The following is a 26,858-nucleotide window of genomic DNA, read 5'->3' on the forward strand; positions in this document are numbered from 1 at the left end:
CAGTTATATTAAAGTTTTTATTCATGGGTCATAAGCTTTTATGCTTGAAAAAAACAACTGGCTAAACTTAAACTGTATTTCCGTTTTCGATCTGTCTCACCCCGTTTCTTTGTGACAATAAGATTTCTTCTAACTGAGTAGATTAACTGGTCTCTGTCAAGGGCATAAATACAGTGTAGCCTGTAAGTCCCTACCCATCCATATATCTTATGTATCCAGTGTATCTGTGTGCTGTCCCTCATTCTCGCTGCATAATATTATGCGACACCATGTTTTGTGAGACATTTTCAAGTGTAAATGGGCTTACATCGACCATATTTCTCTGAATAAAAAAAGAAACAAATTTATAATACATGCGTAATTGAATATAACATTATTACATATGGATGGGTAGGGACTTACGGGCCACCCTGTATAGGACACACTACCTACATAACCTTTATTTTATACTTGTAGTGTAATATTAACTACACGTGAACTTGAAACTTTGTACTTCCACGAAGAAAGGATATTCCCCTTTAATCTTCCCAATTTTAGAGAAGTAATTAAATGTTAAAACGTGTCATTTTTTTTATATTTCGTATCCAGAACTAAACCTGGCATTGAGAAAATCTTTTATCAGTAAACGAGGCAGAGAAAAATCGATTGGTGTGACGTATACGTAATTAAGTCTATTGCCATTTCAAGTGAGAATTGTGGGTCTTAGATCAATTGATGCTTTTTATATACCTGTCGTATTGTACATGAAAAGCCTTATAATTTCTTCATACTCTTGTTAGAAACTATATTTTTGTACAGTTATGATAGAATTAGTTTCCTTTTTTGTAACAAATTTAACCTGAGCTTAATGATCTTATTTCGCTTTCAGATTTACAGACATTCCTATACGGCCAAATACAAGATATTTGATTTAACCAACGAGTAAGTGTATTCTGTTTTAATAGGTATTCGTTTATGAAAGAATCAGACTTCTTTGATTTTTCGTATATATAAAAATATGAACAATTATTTAACTTAAAGTTTTATACCCCCCATGGATCATTGATACTTTTTTTGACTTACAACATTAAAATCCGAGGTTTGATTCCTTGCAGTGGATACAGCAGATAGTTTAATGTGGCTTTGCTGTAAAACAACAAAAAAGCCCTTAAATTTCCCATATGTGTTAAATTAATTTTTTGTGTCAATAGATACACACTTCTGAGGGTTTAAAATACACAGCAGCTTGCATGCAGTACCGCAAAATAGTTACTGCTGTTGAAATTAGTTTATTCAATGTACTTTATGAACAAAAATTAAAATCTTCCTTTGTAAAAATAAAATTTCAGTAAATGAAGTAATCTGTAATAAATTCAGTTGTTCAAGAAAGTTTTTTTTTTTTTAATCTCTGATATCAGTTTTATTCTTTTGGTTACTAATGCTCAAATGGTTTGATCAGTAATCTAGAAATAGTTTCTTCATCTCATTGGTAGATGAAAATAAGATCAAATAAGATGACTACATTAATTCTGAGCTGGTCAAGAAAGAATTGGGAAATTTAAAGAACAGTAAGGCTCTTGGGCCAAATAATTTTTCCCAAGGATTTTTGAAGGAAGTTAGACTGGATATGTGAGCCACTTGCTGCTGTATTTTGTCAGTCCTTCAATAATGGACAGGTACCAGAGGATTGAAAGTTAGCTTATTAACTCTTGTGTTCAAGGGAGATTGATAAAATCTGTCCTAGTAATTATAGGCTTATTAATATTATATAAGTTGTGGGAAAAGCTTTGGAAAGTTTTATAAAAGATGCTTTGCAAAGTCATTTAACAAAATTCTAAATTTTGTTAGAGTCACATTGGTTTCACTAAGGGAGAATCTTGCCTTACAAATATTTGACATTCTTTGAAAATGTTACTGCTTTTGTAGATGAGGGTAAAAGTGTAGATTTAGTGTATGACAAACAATATAGTTTACTAAGACACCAACAGTAGTTTCTGGAAGATTTTCATTTGTGCTAATTCAGCCGTCTTTAACCGTTAAACGACAGCCATCATCAATTGATGCTGCTACCTACAAAGTTCCCACTGTTTAAAGGTTAAACAGAAGTAAAATTCATTTTCACTGTTGTAGGAAACTGTGTATCTTTCATTAAGTAAGATAAAAGTGACAGTGTGGAAGAGTGAAAAGATATATTCCATAATCATACAAAACTTTGAGTAAAATTAAAGTGAACTCTTCAAGTGTGAATGCTCAGCATTATAACAGTGTTTTTACTTTTAATAATAAATTATTATAAAATTATATTCTAACATTCTGTACACAAAGGTTAGTAAATTTAAACCATATGAGATAGTAAGAAATTAAAATGAAGTTGAGTCATAGCCTTTTGAACAACTATTATGTTTTAAGTGATATCTTAATTACAAACTTATCAGTTCAAAACCAAAATTCTATCCAGCTGTTCCCACATTCACTATCATTTATCACTTGTTGTTCATATTCATTGAATTTTATTGTCTTAATTGCTTAATTACAAACACACATATTTTATAAAAGTTTTGGACTTTTCTTTCTTAGACGAGTACTCCCCCTTGAGAATGACGCGGATCTTCTCTATGCAGGATGGGGACCAGCTAATAATCAGTTGGTAAGTCAGTTGTTTAAGAAAGGAAGTTTCATTTTGATTTCTTGTTTTGGTGCTCATAGTGGATAGTTAAGTGATGGTATTGTCGTATAATGTTTAATAAATTTGTAATGTTGTATATAACCAACACAAGTTTTTGTGTAAAACTGAATTTTTAAGCAAGAATAAAACAAAATGCTTATCTATTTAACCTGAAATATTCATGCCTGACTTTTTAACACTTTTATTTTTTATTTTAAATGTTAGTGTGAGAGTCTTCACAACTGTGGATTCTCTCTCTAACCTTAGAACTAATCATTGTGTTTATTAACATCAATCAGTCAATCAACAGTTTTTTATTTATTTTTGCAGTGATCTCAATAAAACTTTTGTCAGGTTGAAATCACCAACAAAACTGTAGGTCAACAGCCATCTGAATCACATAATATTTATAAATCAGTTTTGTTATGTGGGTGTAGTATTCTCAGGTAACCAAATTTCCCTACAAGTTTGAGATAGGCAACATAAGGATTAAAAAGACATGATAGTGGATTAAAAGTCAAAGTATTTTGGAAAACATTTTTAATAATGGCTAAGTCAAGCCTAAATCAGTTATTGAAAGAATATAAACCAACTGAGTTAATAATTAAGTTGTTATTAATACAGTTTTTAATCAGTGACTTTCTATTATAGGCTTCCTATTATTATTCAACACTTGCTTTTAAATACCTTACTGTTTTGTTCATCCTTTGTTATAATTCATTTGCTATGTACATATATTTTACTTTTTTACCTGTTTGTGTAATTTTCTCTGTTTTTTTTTTTCTTTTTCTGTTTTCTTTCTTACCCTTGTCTTTATTACTTTTGCTGGCAATAAACCTGCAGATAACAACAGGTTAATTGTTGTGTAAGGTGTTGGACAAGGTATCTTATTAAGTGTGAAATAAAAGTTCTGTACAACTTTACAAGGTTGACCAAATCTTAATTTCACAAATAAAAAAAAACAAAACAACAACATCTGGATAGTCTCATTTCACTAGATTATATCTAATCTGCAGCCTGCTTTCTCTTGAGATTAATTGCTGTTAAGCATGTTGGTTTCCAAAAAGTAGGTTTTTCTCTTGAATTGTTTAGTAGAAAAACGAGTTAAGAAAAGATGCTCAAATTTATATGTAAATATCCTTTCTTTGTCCAGTGGATAACATCATCTTGCAATTTTTTTTTCCTGACAGTGTTGGTTAGCTGTCACTTTCATCCATCCTCATAATCAGACAGCAGAGGCTGTTTCAGCTCCAATACATTTAACTGAACATTTTGTACAATACTAAATTATTTTTGCAGGCAGAAAAGATATATTATAAACAAAACACAGAAAAGAAGCAGCTAGAACAAGTTAATACTAAACACCTTGTGTGTCATGTGTTACCATCACAACAATGGAAAAACAAACTAAGCAGTAAAAAATTTTGGAACTTTCTACAGTGCTATAGAAGGGAGAAATCATATATTCCTAAGCATCATATGTAGTTTGATGAGATCGTATGTTAAGGTGTGGTAAAGCCTATATACAAATGCCATGCAAGCTTAAGATGTAGTTAGCCTATAACTTGAAATTGTGAGACTAAGTGACTATAAACATGCAAAAGTCAGGAAAAATTAAAATTATCCCTAAGTTTGATAAGTCAGGAAAGTTGTGTCCACCACTCTTCCTTCTGTATCTCAGACCCTGCACACATGTATACATACACAAATTGATACTTAGCTATGACAGTTATTGGTATATTTTTACTTAATACTGAGCATGCAGTCATTCTGTACCATCTTATCGGGTGTTAATTATATAATTTGGTATTATTTAATGATATCAAATCAAATATTCATGTTTGATTAAAAAAATACAGCATTTTATTTGTGTATAAAGTTGGAATATCATTTTTTGAAATATTTTTCTTTAGTACAGTGGTTTTGAGTAAGTGCATTCTGGGATTTTTTAATTACTAGATTAGAAATTAAAATATATTATTAATTAAATAGAATTACTAGAAGACATTGAAACACCAGTGTGTTTATAGATGTATGTGTGTGCAGATCTGGTAATTTTGTCCAGATAAATCAGGTAAAAAGTTTCTGGAGAGAACGTGAGCACTGCTGTGCACAAACTATTCTTCAAGAATGTGCAATCGAATAAATTTAAAAATATCTCAAAAGTAGAATGTTGAAGGTTACAGAACATAAGTATTTTTTAAATAAATTTTATTCAAGCTACTAAGCCTTATCTAAAGATTTCTACATGTTTTATTATAAGATATTTTGTTAAGTGTTTTAGAGAATGCCTTCTTACAATTTGGTTTTAATGCAGTATGATATTTATAAAATGAATCTCTTGTTTGCTTGTTTGTTTTATTTGTAAGTAGATAGATTATCACTTTCTTTCACTGTTGTGTTATTTAGAAAAAAAAGAAAAGAACATAATATCATGATATTATTTATTATCATTCTCTACATGCTTCTAATCTGTTTCTCTATTTGTAAGCACTTATAATATTTTTTTTCATTCCATGCTGTATTTTACTTTTAGTCTATAACAATTGTGTTAATAGTATAAATTTCTTAACTGATTAACTGGTTACAAAGTTACTTGTCTCTGAATGCTGCTGTGGATAAAGAAAATTGTTCAGTACCTTTACAGGGTATACCTAAAAACAAATTAAAATATTGATCTTTGATGTATGTTATCTTATAAAAACTAGCCACAGGCTAATTTAATTTTTACAAGATATCTGGTAAACTTAACTATTGCTAAGTAACTTATTTTTATGTGTTATTCTTCTACAAAGGGTAAATGTACAGAAACGTTTATGTTTGCTATTTTATGTTTTAGAGAATAACTTAACAAATGACCAATAGGACTAGAGATATCCTCTGTCTAAATTAACAGAATAGAGGATTTTGAGTTATTTTGTACCATTTTGAAAACAACTGGAATAATTATGTTGGTATAGAACTATGTTACATATGTGACTGGTCAGGTTATTAGATGTTGGAATATCAGTTTCTACTGCTGTCTAATATTTTTCAATATTATACTTGAACTTGTACATCTTGTATATATTCAAATTTTCAATAGACAGTTATGAAATATTTTGATTCAACTTTCAACAACTTGTAAGAATGCTTCTTCTCCATCACTTATGAAAGTGTGTATAAATTTACAGAGATTGTCACTGAGTCAATCATTTGACGTGTGATAGAGAATTGATGTGTTCAGGGAAAAGGTGTTGTACTGATCTTCGCATATTTGCATATAATATCTATGAACATACTTTAGCTTTCCATTGGTGTAGTGTTAAGACTTATAACAGTAACAACTAAGCTTTAGATACCTATGGTGAGCACAGCACAGATAGCAAACATGTATAGCTGCATGTTTGACAAGAAAACAACCAAAGAATACATATATGAACATAATTCTTAATTTGATATTTACCATTTTTGTGGTAGCTGCTCATCAATGCAGCTTGCATTGTTATTAGTAAAAATATTAATATAACCATACTAGTGTTATTTATTGTTTGATACTGTTATTTATTTTGTTAATTTATAGCTTTGCTTATAGGTTTTTGTTAAGAATAATGACATTTACTATGTACCAAACGTGGGTGCTGACTGGATACGAATAACCAACGATGGCAAAGAAGGGGAAATTTATAATGGAATAGCTGACTGGGTTTATGAAGGTGAGTTGTACACTTTATATTATAATTCTTTTGTTTTTCTGAAATTAAACTGGTATTCTAATGCATGCACATGCACACACATTTTGTGGACTTGCAGTGAACTTTATATTGTTGATTTCTTACAGTTACCAAAATGTTTTTTTTTTATTTCCTTTAGTATTTTAGAACCATCTGTTAATTAGCAATCACGTTTCTCAAAATATTCATGTTGAGAAGATGGAACTTTGAAATAACTTTCAAGGTAGAAAATCATGGGGATGTTACACTCATCAGTATTTGGTAGTATCAATGTCATTAGGACTGCTTGTCCTTGTTATGATGATAATAGTTTCTCTTTTTGTATTGCTTATTCAGTGATTTATATGAATAAAGTCTATCCAAGATATATATGATAGTAAAAATTAAACATTTATACTCACTACTGCTTACAGAACAGAAACTGTATACTAAAAATAATCCATTTTATTGAGAATATTTTGTGAAACGTAAAGGTTCAAAGTGACATCTTTTATTTAAGTTATGCGATCTACTGTTTCTCTCGCATATTGAAGTTCTCCCAGTATTTGGTGATGGCAGTCCAACACAATATTGTATATAATTAATGAAAATGCTTAAGGAAATATGGTAAATATAATTCTTTTATTTGAATATGAGATCTGCTTATCACACATATTGAAATATCCTATTTCATTGAAAATGTTTTGTTTGGGATCTACTGTTCTCTCACATAAAACTTCATTATTGTTATTTTTCTGAAACATAGTTGGGGTGACATATTTTACTTGGGTGTGGAGAACATATGTTTCACATGTTGAAAACTTCACTTACATCTGAAATGGCACATATAGTGCATCAGGAAGCTTCAAGCAAATTACAAGTCTCACTTCATAAACATTCTACGGAGTAACTTGTGCAAATCATGTTTTTTTGATTCCCATAGAAAATTCAATTGTTACATGAGATGAAAAAGAAAAAAAAAACAAGATGTCTTGATATTACTGTTTGTTTAATTACGTGTTTGACATGAAATCAATTTTTTTTGCTCAGTGTGAACTGATAATGCATGATTTATACTTAGATCTGTTAACAAGCATAATTGCCACATTTGAACAACTACAAATCCATCTTAGCATCATGAAAGTCTTTTGCCTGTATTAAAGATTGCTGCATGATATCAGTCTATGGTCTCATCCATTATTAGACTTACGGCATGGCCATGTGGGTTAAGGCATTCGACTCGTAATCTGAGGGTTGCTGGTTCAAATCTCCTTTGCACCAAACATGCTCGCCCTTTCAGCCATGGGGTGTTATAATGTACAGTCATTCCCACTATTTGTTAGTAAAAGAGTGGCCCAAGAGTTGGTGGTGGGTTGTGATGACTAGTTGCCTTCCCTCTAGTCTTACACTGCTAAATTTAGGAATGGCTAGCACAGATAGCTCTCGTGTAGCTTTGTTAGACTTGTTTTTGAAATGGGTGATCTCAGTGGATCACACATATTGTATAAATAATGAGCATTATTTTGTTCTTTTGCAATAACATATTATTCCACATCTTTAGGAACATGACATATTATGTAATAATGTTTATGCAGCATGGTAAATCACCACATGTTGCTACTCTGTTTAAGGAGATATGGACCATAACATTTGGGAGCCAACCACATGAAGAAATAAACTTATCAGGAGACAGTTGATGTTGAAATATCTATTTCATTGTGAAGTTATATGTAACTTCACAGGATCTGTTGCATTTGTCGCTGTGTAGAATTGTGCCTCATACATTGAGCTCTTGTAATGACACAGTACCATCTGGTGGAAACCAGTTCAAATGTTGAGGAGCATATCTTTGGATATTTGTACATCTTAAAGCACTGTACTAATGATTATGACAGATAAGTGTATGCAAATCAGTATACCGAAGGCTTGGATTAGAAGACAGTTATTTGAATGCAAGTATTTATGTATTTAATGTGAACATATAATATTTATAAGATTGTACTGTTCATAACTAAGGTATAAATTATATTAGGTTAAATATGAAATTATACATGATGGTTTTTTTAATTTGTACATATATTTTCATTATGGCTTTTTACCAGGTAAGGAGTAATATTTTGTATTTCCTTGAGATTGCTTGGGCTTCCACTTTATTAAAATATTTATAAATTTCTGACTCTACTTGAACCACACTAATTTAGTTGAACTGATATCAATTGATAATTAAGTTAAAGATATCATTAACAAGTTAAAAGTGACAGTGAAACACACATTTATGTCACATTGAAAATTTTAATTTTCTTATGCAGGAATTTTAATTTTTAGATTATCCTTTAAAGATAATAACCAAGGAAGAACAACTGTTATGTTAGATCATACTTATGACATATGTTAAATAATTCATTTTACAGGCTTTTTCTGTTTTTTATCTATTTGATAAATTTTTTATGCAAAATTCTTATTTTTTTGTGAATTTCTTCTGTCATTTTTTTGTGTAGAAGAAATTTTTTCCACGAACGTTGCCATCTGGTGGTTAGAAGATGGAAAGAAACTTTGTTTTGCAACTTTTAATGACAGTAATGTCCATGAAATGAAATATCCATTTTATGGAAATTTTGGTGATGAAAATAATATTTATCCTCAAATAATAAACTTAAGATATCCCAAGGTGAGCAAATTTCATTTTGTTACATATGGGAAAATAAATCAAGGAATGTTATGTTAATAATTTTGTTCAGTACTGTGCAATGTATTGTATTTATTTGTAAAGTACACCTTATTTATATTTTGTCAACAGTTGTATTTTTATTTACAGACCAGTAAAATAATCTGTACTGTTATGTGTTTTCATGTTTTATGCAATTAACCATATGATTATAGAAGCTAGTACATTTACATGGATGAAATAGTGGACTTTGTATGTGTGAAAACTTATAACGCAAGAGGAACAGTGCTCATATGAATAACATTTGATATAATTTTATGTATCATATAGACACAATATGAATGAGAATTATACTTCTAAAGTATTCAAGTATACTAGGCCCAGCATGGCCAGGTGGTTAAGGCATTGAACTCATAATCTGAGTGTCACAGGTTCAAATTCCCTCACATCAAACATACTCGCCCTTTCAGTCATGGGGCATTATAATGTGACAGTCAATCCCACTGTTTGTTGGTAAAAGAGTAGCCCAAGTGTTGGTGGTGGGTGGTGATGACTAACTGCCTGCCCTTCAGTTTTACACAGCTAAATTAGGGACGGCTAGTGCAGATAGCCCTTGTGTAGCTTTACACGAAATTCAAAACAAACAAACAATCAAGTATTCTAATGTTTGTGAGAAAAGCATTACTTATTCAGAAAATGTAGGTTCTGGAAATGTCTTGCAGGAAGTGAACTTAACATGCACAACATTGGAAATTACAACAAACATAAGTGAACTAATAAACACAGTTTTTTTTTATTCGTAATGAATTAATCTTAATTTAACTGGACTACTGTTGCTGGGGTTAGACAGCCAGTTGAGATCACACCATACAGAAATGTTGAAAGATAAAGAATATTCTCATCCATACAGGCCAAAGATGACAACAAGAATAATGAAATTCCATTTTCACATTGAAATCACAGTAGTGTCCCAGTGCATCATTTAACAGTCTATGATTAGTACAATTAAAGACATTGAAGAAAGATAAACCTAACCCATACCAAATAGTACAAATACCTGTTTCACCCCATAAAATAAATATAATCCCATGAGGAAAAAAAGTTGTAATATGTAAACTTTATCTTGTATATATATTCTGCTTATACAAACATTGCTAATTACATGCAGAACACTTACATGAAAACTTACTTGATTTTTGATTGAATAATAGTCTCAGTAGTAGTGAAATGGTAAAATATGATAATATTGCCATTCATCCCACTATGACTTAGTAGTGTTTTAACATATTGACGAATGCATTAATAAATTTTGACTTTAGTTTGAAGTAAATGAACAGAAGCTGGCAGGCATTATTTTTTATTATAACATATCATAATCAAATGTATTGTGTTTGTTTCACTTAACATATTTTGTTATAACCACATGATAAACGTGTTCCATTTTTATATGTAATACATGTGTTGCATTTTTACATGTGAGAATCATGTAGTTTTTGTTTTATGTTTTCTATATTATACTTAACAATATAATAACTTATTTAGCAACTGTTGGATATATTACCAAAATAACTTAAATTACTTTTCTATAGCTTAAATATTTGTTCCTTTACCATTTAGCCAGGAACTCCTAATCCTGAAGTAACACTTCGGGTTGTGGAGCTAAGTGACAGTCTTGTTCGTCCAAGAGATGTTATGGTACCTCAGGAAATGAAGGATGTGTAAGCCTAAGTTTACTGACTTTGCAACTTCAGATAGTTCAAACAATGTTTTATATATAAGTAGTGATCATAAATAATGTTCTGAGATAACAAACAATATTAATAAAACTTTTTTTTACATACTATAAATAAAAAATTATGGTGTGTTTGTGTGTGTCTATTACATATATATATATATGGATACATATACTTTCTTTGTTTGTAGGTATTTGTTATGCTACATTGTAGTGATTTACTTTTTTGCAATATATTTTTCTTCATTTTGTACTTAAACATAAGACTTCTCGCACATAAAGCAAATGATCTACCAACTGATCTAAAAGGCTAGCCTTTAGCACTTGCTTTTTAAAGATTCAAACTACTACATTCTTCCACTATCATAAATTAAAACCATTTTCAGATCTAACTTCACAATCATGGGACATACACCCAGTAACAGGGATAAGTATTGTATATATTTCCATGCCTCAGATTTGAACCTCAAAACTGTTGCATGCTAGGCAGATGTTCTACCAACTGGGCCAAAAGGTTAGCCCCCTTCTTTGGTATTTGCATCTAATACACCTTTTAACCACCAAAGCTACTGCAGTCTTATAGAGCATGGTACACACAATTGTTACTTTAAGAGTTTGTGGAATAAGATAAATATACAAAACCTTAATACATATGAATAGCATACATAGATATCTGCAAAACATATCTGAGAAATATAAGAAGCTACTAATGTATTGTTGAAGTATGATTCTCTGTACTTGAGAATAATGGATTGTAGTGGTTATAAAAGTTAAAAAGACATTATCTAATGAAGCAAGAAGATATTGAAGGAATTTTAATCTGATAAGAAGCATATAACAGGGGGAACAAAACATGCAGTAATATTAACAAGAGAGAGTGTATTTATTTAAAGAAAAACCAAAAACAAACTTTGCCAAGAATTGACTGCTGAGTTATGCCACTAGTAACAAAGGGCCCATTTGATTAGGCTTTATTAACAATAAATTTTTGGATTCTTTCACACAGTTACCTTTAAATCCAATTAACTACTCTCTTCCATATCCCCATCAGTGTGGTTTTCTGTGGGAAACTTTATTGAAATAATTTTTAAAATTTAAGTACACTAAATCTTATACCCTTTCTATCATCCAGTTAACAGTTAACATCCTCAAAAAAATGTTAAGAGATTCATAAGTTAAGATTTCCTTTAAGTAAATCTTTATTTTATTAAAGCTAGAATCATTTGTACCACAGAATTAAAACTAATTGACTAATCAGTGTGAAACTTTATTTAAACAGGAGAAAAATGCATAGCTATAATACTGATTACCTTCTGAGTGATGCATATGAATTACTTGCAAACGTGCAAGCATAAAAAGCAGTTGTTAACAAGTTATTCTATTCATAGTGTGTATTGTATGAGTCATTGTGTTACAAAAGTAACATCTATATAGTTTGTAACATATTTTGACCAATCATGGTAAAAGTTGTTGCAAAATAGCTAAAAACTTGTTACATTAACTTTCTTTAAATATGAATAATATATGTTTCAGTTCTATTTTAAATGTCCCTCAATGTCACAGTAGCAAAGTCTGCAGACTTACAATGCTAGAAACCAGGTTTCAATACCTGTGGTGGGCAGAGCACATCTAGCCTATTATGTAGCTTTGTGTTTAATTTCAAACAACAATGCTTACAAGGCCCCTCAATGGCACAGTGGTATGTCTGTAGACCTATGCTTCTAGAAACTGTGTTTTGATATCAATGGTTGGCACAGCACAGATAAACTTTGTGTAGCTTTGTGCATAATTACAAAACAAGCAATGTTTTTAAATTATTTATTAGTCCAAATTCTCAGCCCTATACACCAAATTATAGGCTTTGCTAATGAACATAAAAATATCACTATTTTTATAAATAATTTATCAAAAGCTATTAGTAGAATTGTTTTCTCTACACCAGAGAACATCTGGGTACTAGGGTACTACTGTGCTAAGTAGTTTTAACAGTAAGAACATGAATCAGTGAACTTTTATCATTTTAATATGTTACTGGTAATTAAAAACAACTGCAAAATATGGTAGTAAACAAGAGAGCTTTGCTTCATTTAGCTTCATCATATTTTCACTTAAATTGTATGAAATCTTCTTATCCTTGGCCATTGACCACTGACTAAATAATAAATAAAGAATAATCTCAGTAATAATGTAAGAATTAATACTAGTAACTAAAATGGTTATTATTCTGAAGTATATTTTTTTTCTTTTGACAGTATTAAAAGATAATTGTTTCTACCAAACTAAGGAGATATAGTAATAAAGTTGTTAAACATTTCAGAATTTATTAAATAAAAAAATAGAACTGTACAATGCTTCTTAAGTATTTGCAAACTGTTTTACTGATGACTCTTTAAGACTTCCTGAGAAAGGCCACCATTCTCTCCCTGGTACCAATAAATTTGACTTCAATAATTCTAGTCGTTAAAGTATACTTCCACAGAAATTAAAAAAAAAACATGAGGATTATGTACCATGAATAACTATAGAAGATTGTAATAGAACTGGAAAAGAAAGTTTTGTCATTAGTCTGAAAGAGACACAAAATACGTGATAGTGTCAAATGATGTAGTAACTTAGAAATAAATTATATGGTATAATGGTTTGAAATAAGAAGCACTTTATAATGGTTTAGCAATCAGAAAAATATGCAGTTTAAAAGAGAAAAGTAGAGTTATTTTGAGATCAGTTTTAAAAACCAAGATCAGTTGGAAAGTTGATATTGTAAAGTTTACTTTCATAGAGAATACTTCATGTGATCTTCTGACAAAGTTTTATATTTAAGTATATGAAGTTTCACTCATAGGGAACATTACTTGATCCAAGTCACATGGATTGACACTACTCGTTTAGCAGTGGTGTGGCTGCGTAGGTCCCAGAACTACTCTGTAATCAGTATCTGTGAAGAAGATAAAGGTTGGCAGTGTACAAAGGTAAGTTAATTACAACATTTTAAATGCAAGGGTCACCAGTTCTAGTAAAATTATAGACACTAAGTTGTTTGTGATTATGAACATTTCATATTTTAATAGTTAATTTTCCTAATTCAAGTTTTGACAAACATTAAGCCATTCTACTATTTTTTGTGTTTATGATAATCTTTACAATTTTTCAAAAACTTTCAGTTCTCTTCTCTGTCATTATTGTGCACTTGAAATATGTTTTTGTGTCATCTTTTGTACAAAGATTAATCTCACATTTATACAAAATGTGCCTAAATTTTGTAGAAATGACTCAGTTCCCCAGTAATAATCTTTTAAACAGTCGAGGTTGCCTTAACTCTGTAGTATGTTACATCTGTAAGCTATTTAATCACCATTTACACCCCATGAAACATGATTTACTTCTTTTTTCTATCATTATTAAAGCAGTTGAAACATGGTTCTGAGTTTTTAAACCAGAAAAGCTTTATTGATTTTGTAGTTTGTTCTTTCCTTCTAATAACTTTGATACTTATTTGGTGTTAAAACCCCATCCAAAGCATTAGGTGATCTATGATACAAATAGAAAAAAATACTGAAAACATTATAACTTGAGTAACACTCTTTTCAACAGTACATACATTTGTTAGCATACAGTAATATAGTTTTAGTTTGTTTGAAACGTTTTTTTAAAATTTCAATTTATTTTATGATGTAAGCAAGTGAAAATCAGATTTAAATATGTATTTAAACATCATGAAATCTTTAACAGGGTGAGGGGAAATATGAGAGGTGAGGCTAAAGTTCGTGATATTCAGTTCATGAAACAAAAAATTAATTTTGTGGACTTTCTCATCATGCACTGTGAAATGTGTGCTGTTTATATTATAAAACTAACATATGAACTTCAAACTCTACATATCATCGAACCTCTGTCTTTTATGAAGGTTTGACAACATTTTGCCTTAGTGCAATATTTTACTAGAAAAAAGTAAAAGAAGCTATCACTTGTGATTGTAACTGCTTTGACCTTGTTTTCATGAGTAGCTTTCTTTGATGGCACATGAGCAAGCATTAGACCTAAATGGAAACACATTTTTTTCATCAGTGATGGAATTAAACATAAACATGTTTGTGCTTATTTATTTGATGAGCATGAGATATTTGCCACAAACTGGCAATACTAAAATTAGTGACACTGAGACACCTCTGGTTTGCTAAGCTCAGCATTGAATAAACCACCAAGAAATAAAAAATAAACCTGAATGACCACTGGATGTAGAGAATCCTTGGCTTGAATTTAAGGATGATGTAGTATTTGGCACAAAAATGGAAGAAAGATAACAAAGAATAAATTAACATGTTTTAATAGGTTTGTGGAAATGCCCTCTGTCAGGAATCAGACTGTATTACATCCATTGTGGGAGTGGTATATTCAAATAGACATTTTTTTCTTTCATTCAGTCATGATAATGAACAGATGTTTGCTGTTTTAAACCTATTTTACAATTCGATCCCTTTAGTTAAATTTTTTTATTGTTGGACAAATCATTTGTTTGCAACTATCTGCTGCTTAATATTTCAGATCTCCAAAATCTTTGTAGATATTTTACTTTACAAATGACTGAAGATTTCTCCATTACATAAGAAAATAAGTCCCTTAGAGATAAAGTCCAGTGTGTACTGATATACAAACTGTATACATGGCAGTGAGCTAGAAAAATATATACCCATACTTAATACCCTTGGATGATACTATAAGGACTATATGTTCATTTGGAAGTTGTTGAAAAGGCTTTGACAGTTGACAAGGACCATGTGGTCTAACATACTTTACATCCTGATGTATTTCATGGCTTAGAAAACAACAAAATACAAACAAACAAACAAACAAACAAACAAAGATAATCAATTAATGGTTTTAAAGCAGCTTAGGTAACTGTCCTTAGGGTAGTTATGATAACAGCATATTTTTTATCCCACACAAAGATGAAGAAAGATGTAATGAAAATCAATAATCCTGATAACTTCTTGATCAGGACAACTTGTAATCAAGACTCCTTTCAGTACTGTGTGAATTAAATGAATACATGGTTCTTCGTGATTCATACTCTACTCTGAGTGATAGATTTTACTATGATATCAGATTCCTGCATTGTGTGAATGCATTCTTTATCTCAATAAAAAAAGCAGTATCTTCTTCTGCAGACATCATCATCACAAGAGCAAAGGTTTTATGAGAATCCTTTAAATAGAACCAACTTCTTGTCACACAGTGGATTTTTAGAAATGAATCAAGAACAACTGTCTATATTCAAAATGTATTACTGTAACATAAAAAGCCTTGAGGTTTAGCAACACAGTTATCCAGACACCCTTGTTAAAGAAAGAGAACCATTACAAAGTATTGTCTTCAGTGAGAACCAACAAACAAGGGTCCTCAAAGTAATACTGAAAATGTTCAACAGTCAATAATTCAGCTAAACATTCCTTTTATCAAAACATCTACCCAAGCTTGCATTGAATGCATTTGTGTCGGTAGTGGCTTATCAGAGGAAGAAAAAGGAGGCTACACTGCCTCCAGGATTTTGAACAGATAAAATCTCTGTCTTTTTGTTAATTCCTTTACTATCCCATCAGCTATTTCTGTTCTGACCTAGATAAATTGTATGTATGAAAAAAACAGCTTAAAAGCACAAATATTCTACGCTTCACAACATAAAATTGGACCTCAGTGAACAATGCAGAACAGGAAAAAAATTTTTATGGATGTTTTTCTCAAAAATTTGCAATTTTTCAAAAGGTTTATGCTCAAAACAAAATGTTTCTCTCTTTTTTGTTAATACTTTCATTTTGTCCTGCTCTGTGTTATTCACTGAGGTTTAAGCTTGTGTTGCAAAACATAGTTGTGCCTTTAAGCTCTGTTTTTCTTATATGTACAATTTATCTATGTTGCAACAGAAGTAAATGACAGGAGTTGAGCCTTCTTACAAACTTTTATAAGGGTTTTTGAACCAACTGCACAGCTGATGAACCAATCAAAATCTAGTTTAACATCACAAAAATTATTTTCAGGATGAGTATACAAGCTGCACAAAGTCACGATGATGAAGGACAAATATTATAATTCTGTGATTATTTGTTGTTTTGCTGTTCTATATTTTTGGTTGTGCAGTTAAAATAACACTAGCCTTCTCAGTATTAGCTACAAGCTATCAATAATTTGTATGTATTTTAAACAAGACATTAAAGTTGAGAAAAGATATGGGATCATAACTCAGATTTTTGTTTCAAAGTCACATGAGCTATTCCACAATTCTGGGATTAATGAAAATATTTTTCATATTGGTTTTATTGATGGTTCCACAAAAGATGCATTGAACCTTTAATAAAATGTCTGTAATACCTTGAGTAACCAACTCTATCATATTTAATTAATGGAGGAAAACTAGGACAATTCAGGACACTGTTGACTTTTCTAGGGCTGGTTCTTATTCTTCCTAGTGTTACAAACTATCAAAACATTTGAAACTCACTTTCTCGTGAAATACAAATTTTCTAATTTCTCAATTGAGCCTTTTCTAACTGTAAAAATTCCTCATTAAAATCTTGCAAATTTTATTTTTATGTGTCAACTGCAATGACATCAAGACAAGCCAAAGTAGTGGTACAAAACTCTTTCTCAAGTCGGTAGCTTTTGTCTTAGTGCATCTAGTTTCCACTCCTTGGATCAAGAAGTATTCATTTCCATCAATGCATGATATGTTTCACAAAAATTCTTAATATTAAAAAATAATGGATTTTAAAATCACCTGAGACTAGAGTGTTGATATCTTTTTAGATTCTGGTTTGATTAGTAGTATATTTTCATTGGAATAAAATCCCCTCTTCATCAATCTGCCTTTCTTCCATCTCCTAATCCTCTAAAGTTTGACCTATGATGTTCAGATGTATAAAGTCACAGAATATATTCAGTTTTTACATTGTCGTAACTTATTCTCATTCCTAATGCAAAGTCCAGGACAAAAATCTTAAATCCTGACCCTCCTATCATCAGTTGTAACAAACCATTTTATCAGAACCAGAAGTTACCTCTATTACTTTTACTCTCTAGTATTTCACCCAATGGCCTATTGTAATCATTGCATGGTAGCAACTGAAATCACTTAATCAACCCACAGTTCTCTTGCCCAAACAGTATGACAAATCTTGAACCACCACCAAAAATTAAATTACTGACATAACCCACACTACCTGAGGTTGTATTAATATTTTTTAAAACATAAGAAGGTATAATTTTCATAAAAATAAAAAACCAAAACTTTGGTTAAAATGTCACACTCAGACATAAACCATATCATGATCGTACAATTAAGGAAATATGGTGAGTATCAGTATAGTTTATATGTGAGGTATAATCAATATTAATATGTGTAACATCTGAAAGTAATAAAATAAATTAATTATTCAACTGTATTGTTCCTTTAAGAAAAAAACAAAACATGCTTTGATTGTTGGTGATCTCATACCTACAAATGGCAATTCATGTTTTAGCCTTTTCTGTACAATGTTATTACAACTAACTATTACTTACCTTGGTTATTGAGGAGTCATTTTTTTCTTTATCCTACTACATAATTATTGACTGTTGTTTAACTAGTTTGTTCAAATTGTTGATTATATTGCTTCTTCAAAGTTAATTTTGTTTCTTGTGAACAGCTTGTTGTTTCCTCCATTGGGGAAAAAAAAAAAAAATGAAAACGTAATTTGTTCTATAACTGGAAACTAAATAAATCATAATATTTAGAATTCACTTATGTGATGTAATCATTCACTGCTTGATTGTTACAAAAACAAAATTTCAGAACATAGAAGAAACAAGCAAAACTGGTTGGGTTGATATTTATGAAGGTCTAATAATCAGTGAAGACAAGAAATCATATTTTTTGCGTCTACCAGTAAATGATGGTTCCAATGGAAAATTCCGGCATATTATCAAAGTTGACATTCAGGTAAGTTTGAGAGATACCTAGCTTATATTCATTTTTTTTTCTGGTAACTTCAGTAAATCAAGGACAGTACTTTTATTCCATTTGGTGGATTTACACTCTTTTTCTTAATGGCCAAATTGGTCAGTTTTGAGGTCTATATAAATCAAAACGCAAAATGTTAAAGGGTTCTGGACAAGCAACAGGTTGACAAGTTTCTATTAAGAATAATGACATTTACCATGCACCAAACATGGGTGCTGACTGGATATGAATAACCAACAATGACAAAGAAGGAAACATTTATAATGGAATTTCTGACTGGATTTATGAAACTAAGTTATACACTGTATATCATAATTTTTCTACACTGAAAATGTATTTCCAATAAGTATTTCTCTCCACTCAAAAAGATTAGCTATTTTTGTTCAGTATTGCCCTCTATATGCAAACTTTTTTCTTCATACGTGTTAAAAGCCTTCTGCCCCTCTCCCCATTTAAAAAAAAAATTGAAAAAAGCCTTCTGCCCCCCTCACCATTTGAATTGAAAGATTCCAATATATGCCTCATGTAAATCATCAAGCATCACTTCTCCACTACTTGTAACACAGTATACATGACACAAACTGCTCCCTCTATAAACATCTTTCAAAATATTACTTTTAAGTTTGGCAGAAGATGTGTACACTTGGGGAAAGTGGGGAGGAAGGGTGTGGAGTGTGAAAAGAGGAAAGTAGCTATTGGAAATATATTTTCAGTATAGGAAAGTTATAACTTCCAATGCAGTACTTTCTTCCAATCTCAAGATTAAGTAGAATCTCTCATTGAGTAGGAGGTGAGACTGAAGCAAGGTAATGACAAAAGTAACACCTGAAAACATTCAAGGATACCCCTGGAAAGGAGAGAATCACATTAAAAGATTTGAAGATGGGAACTGCAACACTTCTGAACCAAATATATTTTTGCCAAACGATGAAATGTGTAGTATAGATAAGGGCAGAAAAAGAGAAGAGCACATCCAAGTGAGAGAAAACTGTGGCAGGATAGTGATTCTAACCATGTATATATATATGTAACTTAATCTCACAAAGTATAAAAGTGGGTAAGTCAGTGAATATGCTTCTAAGTGTAAACTGGCTATGGCATGATGGAACATACTCAGTAAGTCAATTACATCCAATACCCATACTGCTGGGAATTAACATCCATGCAGGCATAGGATGAAGATCATACTGTCTTCACCTCAAGTTCAAGAGACTGGAGAGGATGTAAAATCACTCTGACTTTTGAGTGTGATACATGATACTTTTGATTTATCGATCCAGGGACCTGACATATGGGATAGAAAGGATATCTATATAATATAAATCAAACTGGTTGAGACCATCAAAATGCAATAAAATCCTCAGAATAAGATACTACCAGGGATGGCAACAAAAACAGAACCAGAACAATTCCTCTTACCTTCACTGTGACCCATAACACAGAAGGAGTATGATCGAGAGAAGAATATAGAGAACCATAAACATGTGTGATGACTTATGTTAATTGGTTCCACTCCAAATGTAAAACTTGGTCACAGGGTACTGACATACATGCGGGGATAGGATGAGAGCTCCCAGTCTTAGGGGGTGAACTGCATTTTGATGTCTCACTCCTTTGTAATCGTATAATGCATGTTAGAGGATATCATGTCATCTACACCTGCAGAACACCACTGCTCTACTCTGCATTGAATGGTTATAGCCATCTTTATGTAGAACCCATTCAGGAATGGTGCCTCCTTTGTCAACCAATCCAGTGGCTTGGAACTGGAAAGTAGTAAAGACTCCTGTACTTCACTTGAAGGAAAGGGGGAAAAGAACAAATTGGAGAGTCTGGACAAACATCATCACTTAAGACTGTGCAATGGATGACCTTGAAAACCATTTTGGTGGAGAGCTACAGAGAGGAGAAAGATGGGAGAGAGAAATACTGTAAAAGAGTTGTGAGGGTAAAACAAAGGCAGGAAAATTGAGCATTGGTCAGACTATGAAATAGAAGCAAGGGATAAAGCATCACATACCTGAGAAACAAATTCAAAAAGACAATAGTAGGATGAATTGACTTTTCAGGTGGGGCATAGGAAGGCATGGCAAAATCAGGTGGAAATAGGCTATCCAAATCCTTATGTGTCTGGACAGGCTTAACATGTTCAGGAATCAGTGGGGAAGGTCCAGAGATAGAGGTTGACCCATGTAACTCTCAATATCCTCATAAATAGATGCTGATAAATCAACTGCTGGGTTATCTGCACCTGAGGCTTGTGGCTGAGCGTTAGTTGCAGGTGTGACCATTGAAGTGGTAACACAGACTTCAGAAGTAAGAAGAGTCAATCATCCAAATACAAGTGCACACAAGAAGTGATAGTTTGGTAGAGGCATATAGAAGGAATCAAATGTATCACATATGTCATGCTTTTATTGGTGGAGAAGTGAAACATGATTTACATGAGAAACATGTTGGAATCGTTAAATTCGAATAGGGGGAGTGGAAGGCTTGGGGCATGCAAAAGAAAATGTTCACTTATAGAAGGGACTACTGAATGAGAATAGCTAATCTTATGAGCAGAGGGAAGTATCATATTGGAATTAAGTTGGTTTTTAAAATACATATACACTCGCACACAAGTTTAGTGGAGTTGCAACGGACCGTATGCTGTTCATTTAAAAAAATAATTCGTTTAGTATTTTAGAATCATCTGTTAATTAGTAATCAGACTCTACAAAAGATTCATATTGAGAAGTTGGAACTTTGAAATAACTTCCAAATTAAAGAACATTGGGGGTGTAACACTCCATGCTTGTAGGTAATTAGTAGTATCAGTATCCTTAGGACTACTTGTTCTTGCTATAATAATAATAGTTTCTCTTTTGATATTGCATATCAAGTGATTTATATGAAGGTCTATCCAGGACAGATCAGAAAGTGCATATTAAAAAAAATGTATTTCATTGAGAATATTTTTTGAAACATACAAATTCAAAGTTTCTGTCACTTATTAAATAACTCTATTACATTAAGAACAGTTTATGGAACATATTTGTGGTTGCATATTTTATATGATTACAAGATGTTGTTTCTCTCACATATTTAAGTATTCCAATATTTAGTGACAGAAGTATATTATGATGCATTATGTAATGAATGAAAATACTCGAGTCTTTTATTTCAGTATGAGATCATCTGTTTCTCTCACATTTTGAAGTGTTTTTTCTTTGAACAAACATTGTTATATTTTACTTTGGTTATTAATAATATGGACTTTTGTTGTTTACTTTTTATTAAATAAAGTGTTGGTTATACAACCTCAGTTCAGATTTTATCTGAGGTTGTACAAAAAAGTTCAGGCTGGGAATGTTGGAGTGTATTTGTGTTGTTGTTTTTTAAGACACAGGGAAGTAATTACCTGCATGTTCCTTACACTTCTGTTAATTTGACTAGGAAGAAGAAGTTTTCTTTTATGTGAGCAAACAGTTGTTTTTCATATTACTTGTCAACAGTTTGAGCGTAATGAATAAAACTAAGAAAAGTAACTTTATGTTCCATAACTTACCATGAAACACTTCTCTCTGGATATAAGAAGTTGTAACAATACTAGAGAATCAGTAGCAATGTGTGAAGGAATAATTTTTTGTACACTCTGACTGTTTTGTTACCTCACCTTTGTGTTCCTAAGTAACTTGAAATTAGTGATATGTAAACTACCATTTTCGCTCTAATCATTCTACTGTCATCTTTTAATTATTTATCAATTTTATACCTTTTCACACTTGTGCTCCAGTGTTTATCTGTCAGCAAAACAAGATGTTATTGACAAAATTGAGAATTACATTATGAGTAACATTAAAGTAACTATGAATATGCTAATTTCAACATACAAACAAACAAAAATTGAAAACCTAGAATCAAGAGGATTTCATGTGAAGTTAAACATTTGCTTTTTAAATAACAGTTGCAAAACAACTATCATGCTCTTGTAATACCAGTAAGGAGCTTGAATATTAATAACTAGGAGCTTCATTGACTTTAGATCATTAGTAGTATGGGTTTTTTTAGTATTATAAGTGAACCTTTTAATAGTCAGCCTCTAAAGACTCAGTTGTAGGTCTAAGAGCTTTTCATGCTAAAAATTAGGTTTTGATATCCATTGTGGGCAGAGCACAGATAGCTCATTATGTAGCTTTGTGCTTAATAGAATGAACAAACAAGTGTTGAAATAAAAGGACCTCTTATTCAGCTCATTATTTTTGAATAAATAGTTTCATTAGAAGTTACCGTTTATCTTGAGAAATTAATGATAATGATTAATTTCAACTAATAAATTACAACTAAGCTCAGTCACTCAAAGTTATTCTTTTTTTGTAACAATTTTATTTCTTTTTATAACCTGTTCTTTAGAAAAGTTGTGTGAGCTTCTAACAGCACTTTAATAGCATTATTTTCTCTAAGTATTATAGATCTTATTTCTGTTTTAAATTTACTACACTCCTGTAAAAACATTTAAAATAGTTAAATTTCTTTTCTTCAATTTTTGTAGTAAAATTGTATAAATTGTACAAGAATTATGTATTTAGATAAATTGGAAAATGAAAGTGAAATTAAAAGATCTTATCTTTAAAACTCTAGAATCAACAGAAGACAACCCTTACCCATGGAAGTTATGATGTGACTAATATTCTCTCTCATAAAGGAGACACAGATACAGTGTAAGAGTCAGAATAATTTTTCTGTTATGATAGCCAAGACATTTTAAACACAAAAAAAGATAAGATTTGGTGGTAAAAGTAATGTTGTAACAAAATTTGAGTGTTCTATTTTTACAATGAAATATTATTCTTGATAAGCAATTACTAATACGAAATAATGGCCTTTACATTATCATGTATGTGGTAACAAAGGTATGGCATTCAGTTGAGAAAATTGCTGAAATTCAAATGAGTTTGTAAGATTAACTCTAAATAAGCACTATTGAAAATGAGATAGGAAATAACTTCTTATCAGATGGCTATAGCTTGTTTTAGAAGTTGTTGTTGTTTTGTTTTTCTTTTACATTTTTTTATCCTAATGTCATAAACTGTTCAGGAATGATGTATTCTCAAGGTGGCTGGTGTTGGTATTAACATAACAACGTTTTGACCTTCTTAGGCTATTTTCAGATTCATAAAGAAAAAGTTTGCAACTAGCTGTAGCTGGACACGTCTTAGGTACAAGAGTGTAAATGGGTACGGGATTGTAGGTGGCATTGCAGATGTTAGGTTATTAATTAGTATTGGTATAAAAGTGCTTCTTTATATTGGTTTAATTTTGGTTTTAGTTGTTGTATAAGTAGGGATTCCTTGATTTTACCCTTGTTTATATCTGTTTCCCTACTTTAGTATCTGGGTGTTTTCTATGGTCATATTGTGTTTATATTTGTTTCCCTACTTTAGTATCTGGGTATTTTCTATGGTTACATAGTGTTTAAATTTGTTTCCCTACTTTAGTATCTGGGTATTTTCTATGGTTACATAGTGTTTAAATTTGTTTCCCTACTTAGTATCTGGGTGTTTTATATGGTCATATTGTGTTTATATTTGTTTCCCTACTTTAGTATCTGGGTGTTTTCTATGGTCATATTGTGTTTATATTTGTTTCCCTACTTTAGTATCTGGGTGTTTTCTATGATCATATTGTGTTTATTTGATTTGCAGTGTCCAAAAACGTGTGAGGGTATTTTTTTGTGTTCTTTGAATCTGGTTTTCATTTTTCTAGCTAGTATTGATGTAATCTCCCTCTTTACAGAAGTCTCAACTGCTGAAGCTGGCAAGATAGCTTTAGAACTTTATATCCAAGACACCAACCCATTGATACACATCTCCAGCAACCAATTAGCAATCATTATAGAATTCACTACCACCAGATCTAACTTTTTGTTCAGAGACCCAAAACTACTGAAAATAAATGACCTAAGTATGACCAGTTCCGTGTCACCAGTTCTAGGTGACATTTTTGTGACACAGGTTTAATATCAAGTGATCAATTGAGCATTACACCTACTACTATAGTGGTACAGATATGTTGACAATAGAATTGCTGGATTCATGCGTATAGAACATGCACTCTGTTTTCTCAACCACGTTAACTCTATACACCCCAACATTAAGTTCATCTATGAACAGGAAATAACTAACCATATAGCATTTCTCAACCTCAAGATCACAAAAACTGATACACAATTCAAAACAGAAATCCACAGAAAAATCATTTGTACTGGACTCAGTACAAAACAAAAAAAACTCAACTTATTAAGAAACCAAATAAACACAGCCACAAAATAATGCTCACCCAATAACGTTAACAATGAAATCAACAAAATAAAACAACACTTCATCAACATTAACAAACTTCCTCCAAAAACCATTAAAACAATTATATGGATACACCTAGATTAACAACAAAAAATAATAACAAACACCAAGATACAACAAACTATAAAACGTTATACTGCTGCATATCATATGTTCCCAACATCAGGGTAAAGTAACCAACATTTGGAAAAAAAACTTATAACAATACACAAAATTCCAGAAAACACCAAATATATTAAAAAACCAGGTACAAGTTAATGCCCATACTATGTAAAAACTACACTGACAAACACAACAACAACATTATTTATAAAATACAATGCAACAACTGCCATTACTTCTATATTGGAGAAACAAGCAGAAAAGTGGAAACCAGATTCAAAGATCAACCAATAAACGGATTCAGACGTTTTTGAACACAGCAGATCAAATAAACATATGACCATAGAAAACAACTAGACACTAAATAGGGAAACAAATATAAACAAATGCAAAATCACAGAGGCTATAGTTATACAACAGCTAAAACCAAAATTAAACCAATATAAAGGAACACCTTTATACCTATACTAGTTAATAACCTGACATCTGACTGCAATGCCCTCTACTATCCCATACTCATTTATACTCTCGGTCCTAAGACGTGCCCTGCAACAGTCAGTTACAAATGCTCTCTTTGTTAACCTGAAGATGACCTAAGAAGGTCAAAATGTTGTTCTGTACTTTATTTTAATTAAAGTGCTAATACCCATAACAGCCATTTTGAGAATACACTTTTACTTCAAGTGGGTTTCTCTTCATCACAAATATTCAGGAATGACTTTTCTAGCTTACTAACAACATGTTAACAAAGATGGGTTCACTTTTTTTTTTTGGTTCATGTAATCTTTGAAGATTGAGAGTTTCATCTTTATCCAGATGGTTTTGGTTTCAAGTTATTTTATGTCTCATTGTTTGATTAAGTAAACAAAAAAATAAACCTGGTCAACTTAACCCTGAAATACTAGTGTGAACCCTTCCTTGTTGAGTGTGTATACCTGCTTTCAACAACACGCATGTTGCTCCAAATATGTGAATGTACTTTATGTATTACAGAGAGTGCATTGAATATTTGTACTCTTGACGTTCTTATTGTACATGTATCAGTAGAATTTACGTCAGTAGGTTTTACGTAACTCCTGCTTTCCTTTAGTATTACAGATCTTCTTGTCAAGTTGTTAACTTTTCTATACTAAATTCAAAAGTCGATATAATTCTGGTGCATATGGTTCTGACAATATTGAAACTTCTCCAACTTCTTTGGAGGTCTTACTCGTGCAGTCTTCCTGTAGCATGCAGCATAATTCAGTGGCTGCATTGTCACCCCTTACTTGTCACTTTATTCATTCTGTTAATGTCAAATTGTTAATAAACTGGTGCTCCTTGTGGATTAGTGATCATGTAGATACTCGATTTATTTAATATACACCTTATTTTTGTCATGATCTAAACAAATTCAGTCTTTTGCTGAGGCCTGTTTGTCTTAAATGTGTACAAGGTAGGATTTAACTGTTTGCTAGACCTACTCCTGATGATGCTTTTGTTTTTTGTTTTTTTTCTTCCTTCTGAAAGTTATTCTATTTTAAATAAGAAGTAATTTCTTTTGTTTGAAATGAGTCCTTGATTCAAACTTTTGGTAACTGTTTTGGATTGTATGTTTTTCTGTGAGACCTTTAGCTTTGTGATTTTTGAGTTCTCCACTTCAGTATACAGTTTTATTTTCCTCTTCCACATTTCACTCTTCCTGGGTTT

General features: G+C 31.3%; 1 protein-coding gene across 5 annotated transcripts in view; it reads left to right on the plus strand.

Moving 5' to 3' along the window:
- Positions 1–26,858, plus strand: part of LOC143256027 (A-type potassium channel modulatory protein DPP6-like) — a 367,278-nt gene that overhangs the window by 328,010 nt on the left and 12,410 nt on the right. For all 5 annotated transcript variants that reach the window (XM_076512601.1, XM_076512600.1, XM_076512603.1 and 2 more), the window contains 8 exons: positions 869–921; positions 2,557–2,626; positions 6,219–6,339; positions 8,835–9,004; positions 10,619–10,719; positions 13,576–13,702; positions 18,556–18,702; positions 23,347–23,426. In XM_076512601.1, the coding sequence (XP_076368716.1) occupies positions 869–921; positions 2,557–2,626; positions 6,219–6,339; positions 8,835–9,004; positions 10,619–10,719; positions 13,576–13,702; positions 18,556–18,702; positions 23,347–23,426 (869 nt within the window). The remainder of the gene's footprint in view (positions 1–868; positions 922–2,556; positions 2,627–6,218; positions 6,340–8,834; positions 9,005–10,618; positions 10,720–13,575; positions 13,703–18,555; positions 18,703–23,346; positions 23,427–26,858) is intronic.

This window comes from Tachypleus tridentatus, chromosome 7 (genome assembly GCF_004210375.1).
Source record: "Tachypleus tridentatus isolate NWPU-2018 chromosome 7, ASM421037v1, whole genome shotgun sequence".
NCBI lineage: Eukaryota > Metazoa > Arthropoda > Merostomata > Xiphosura > Limulidae > Tachypleus > Tachypleus tridentatus.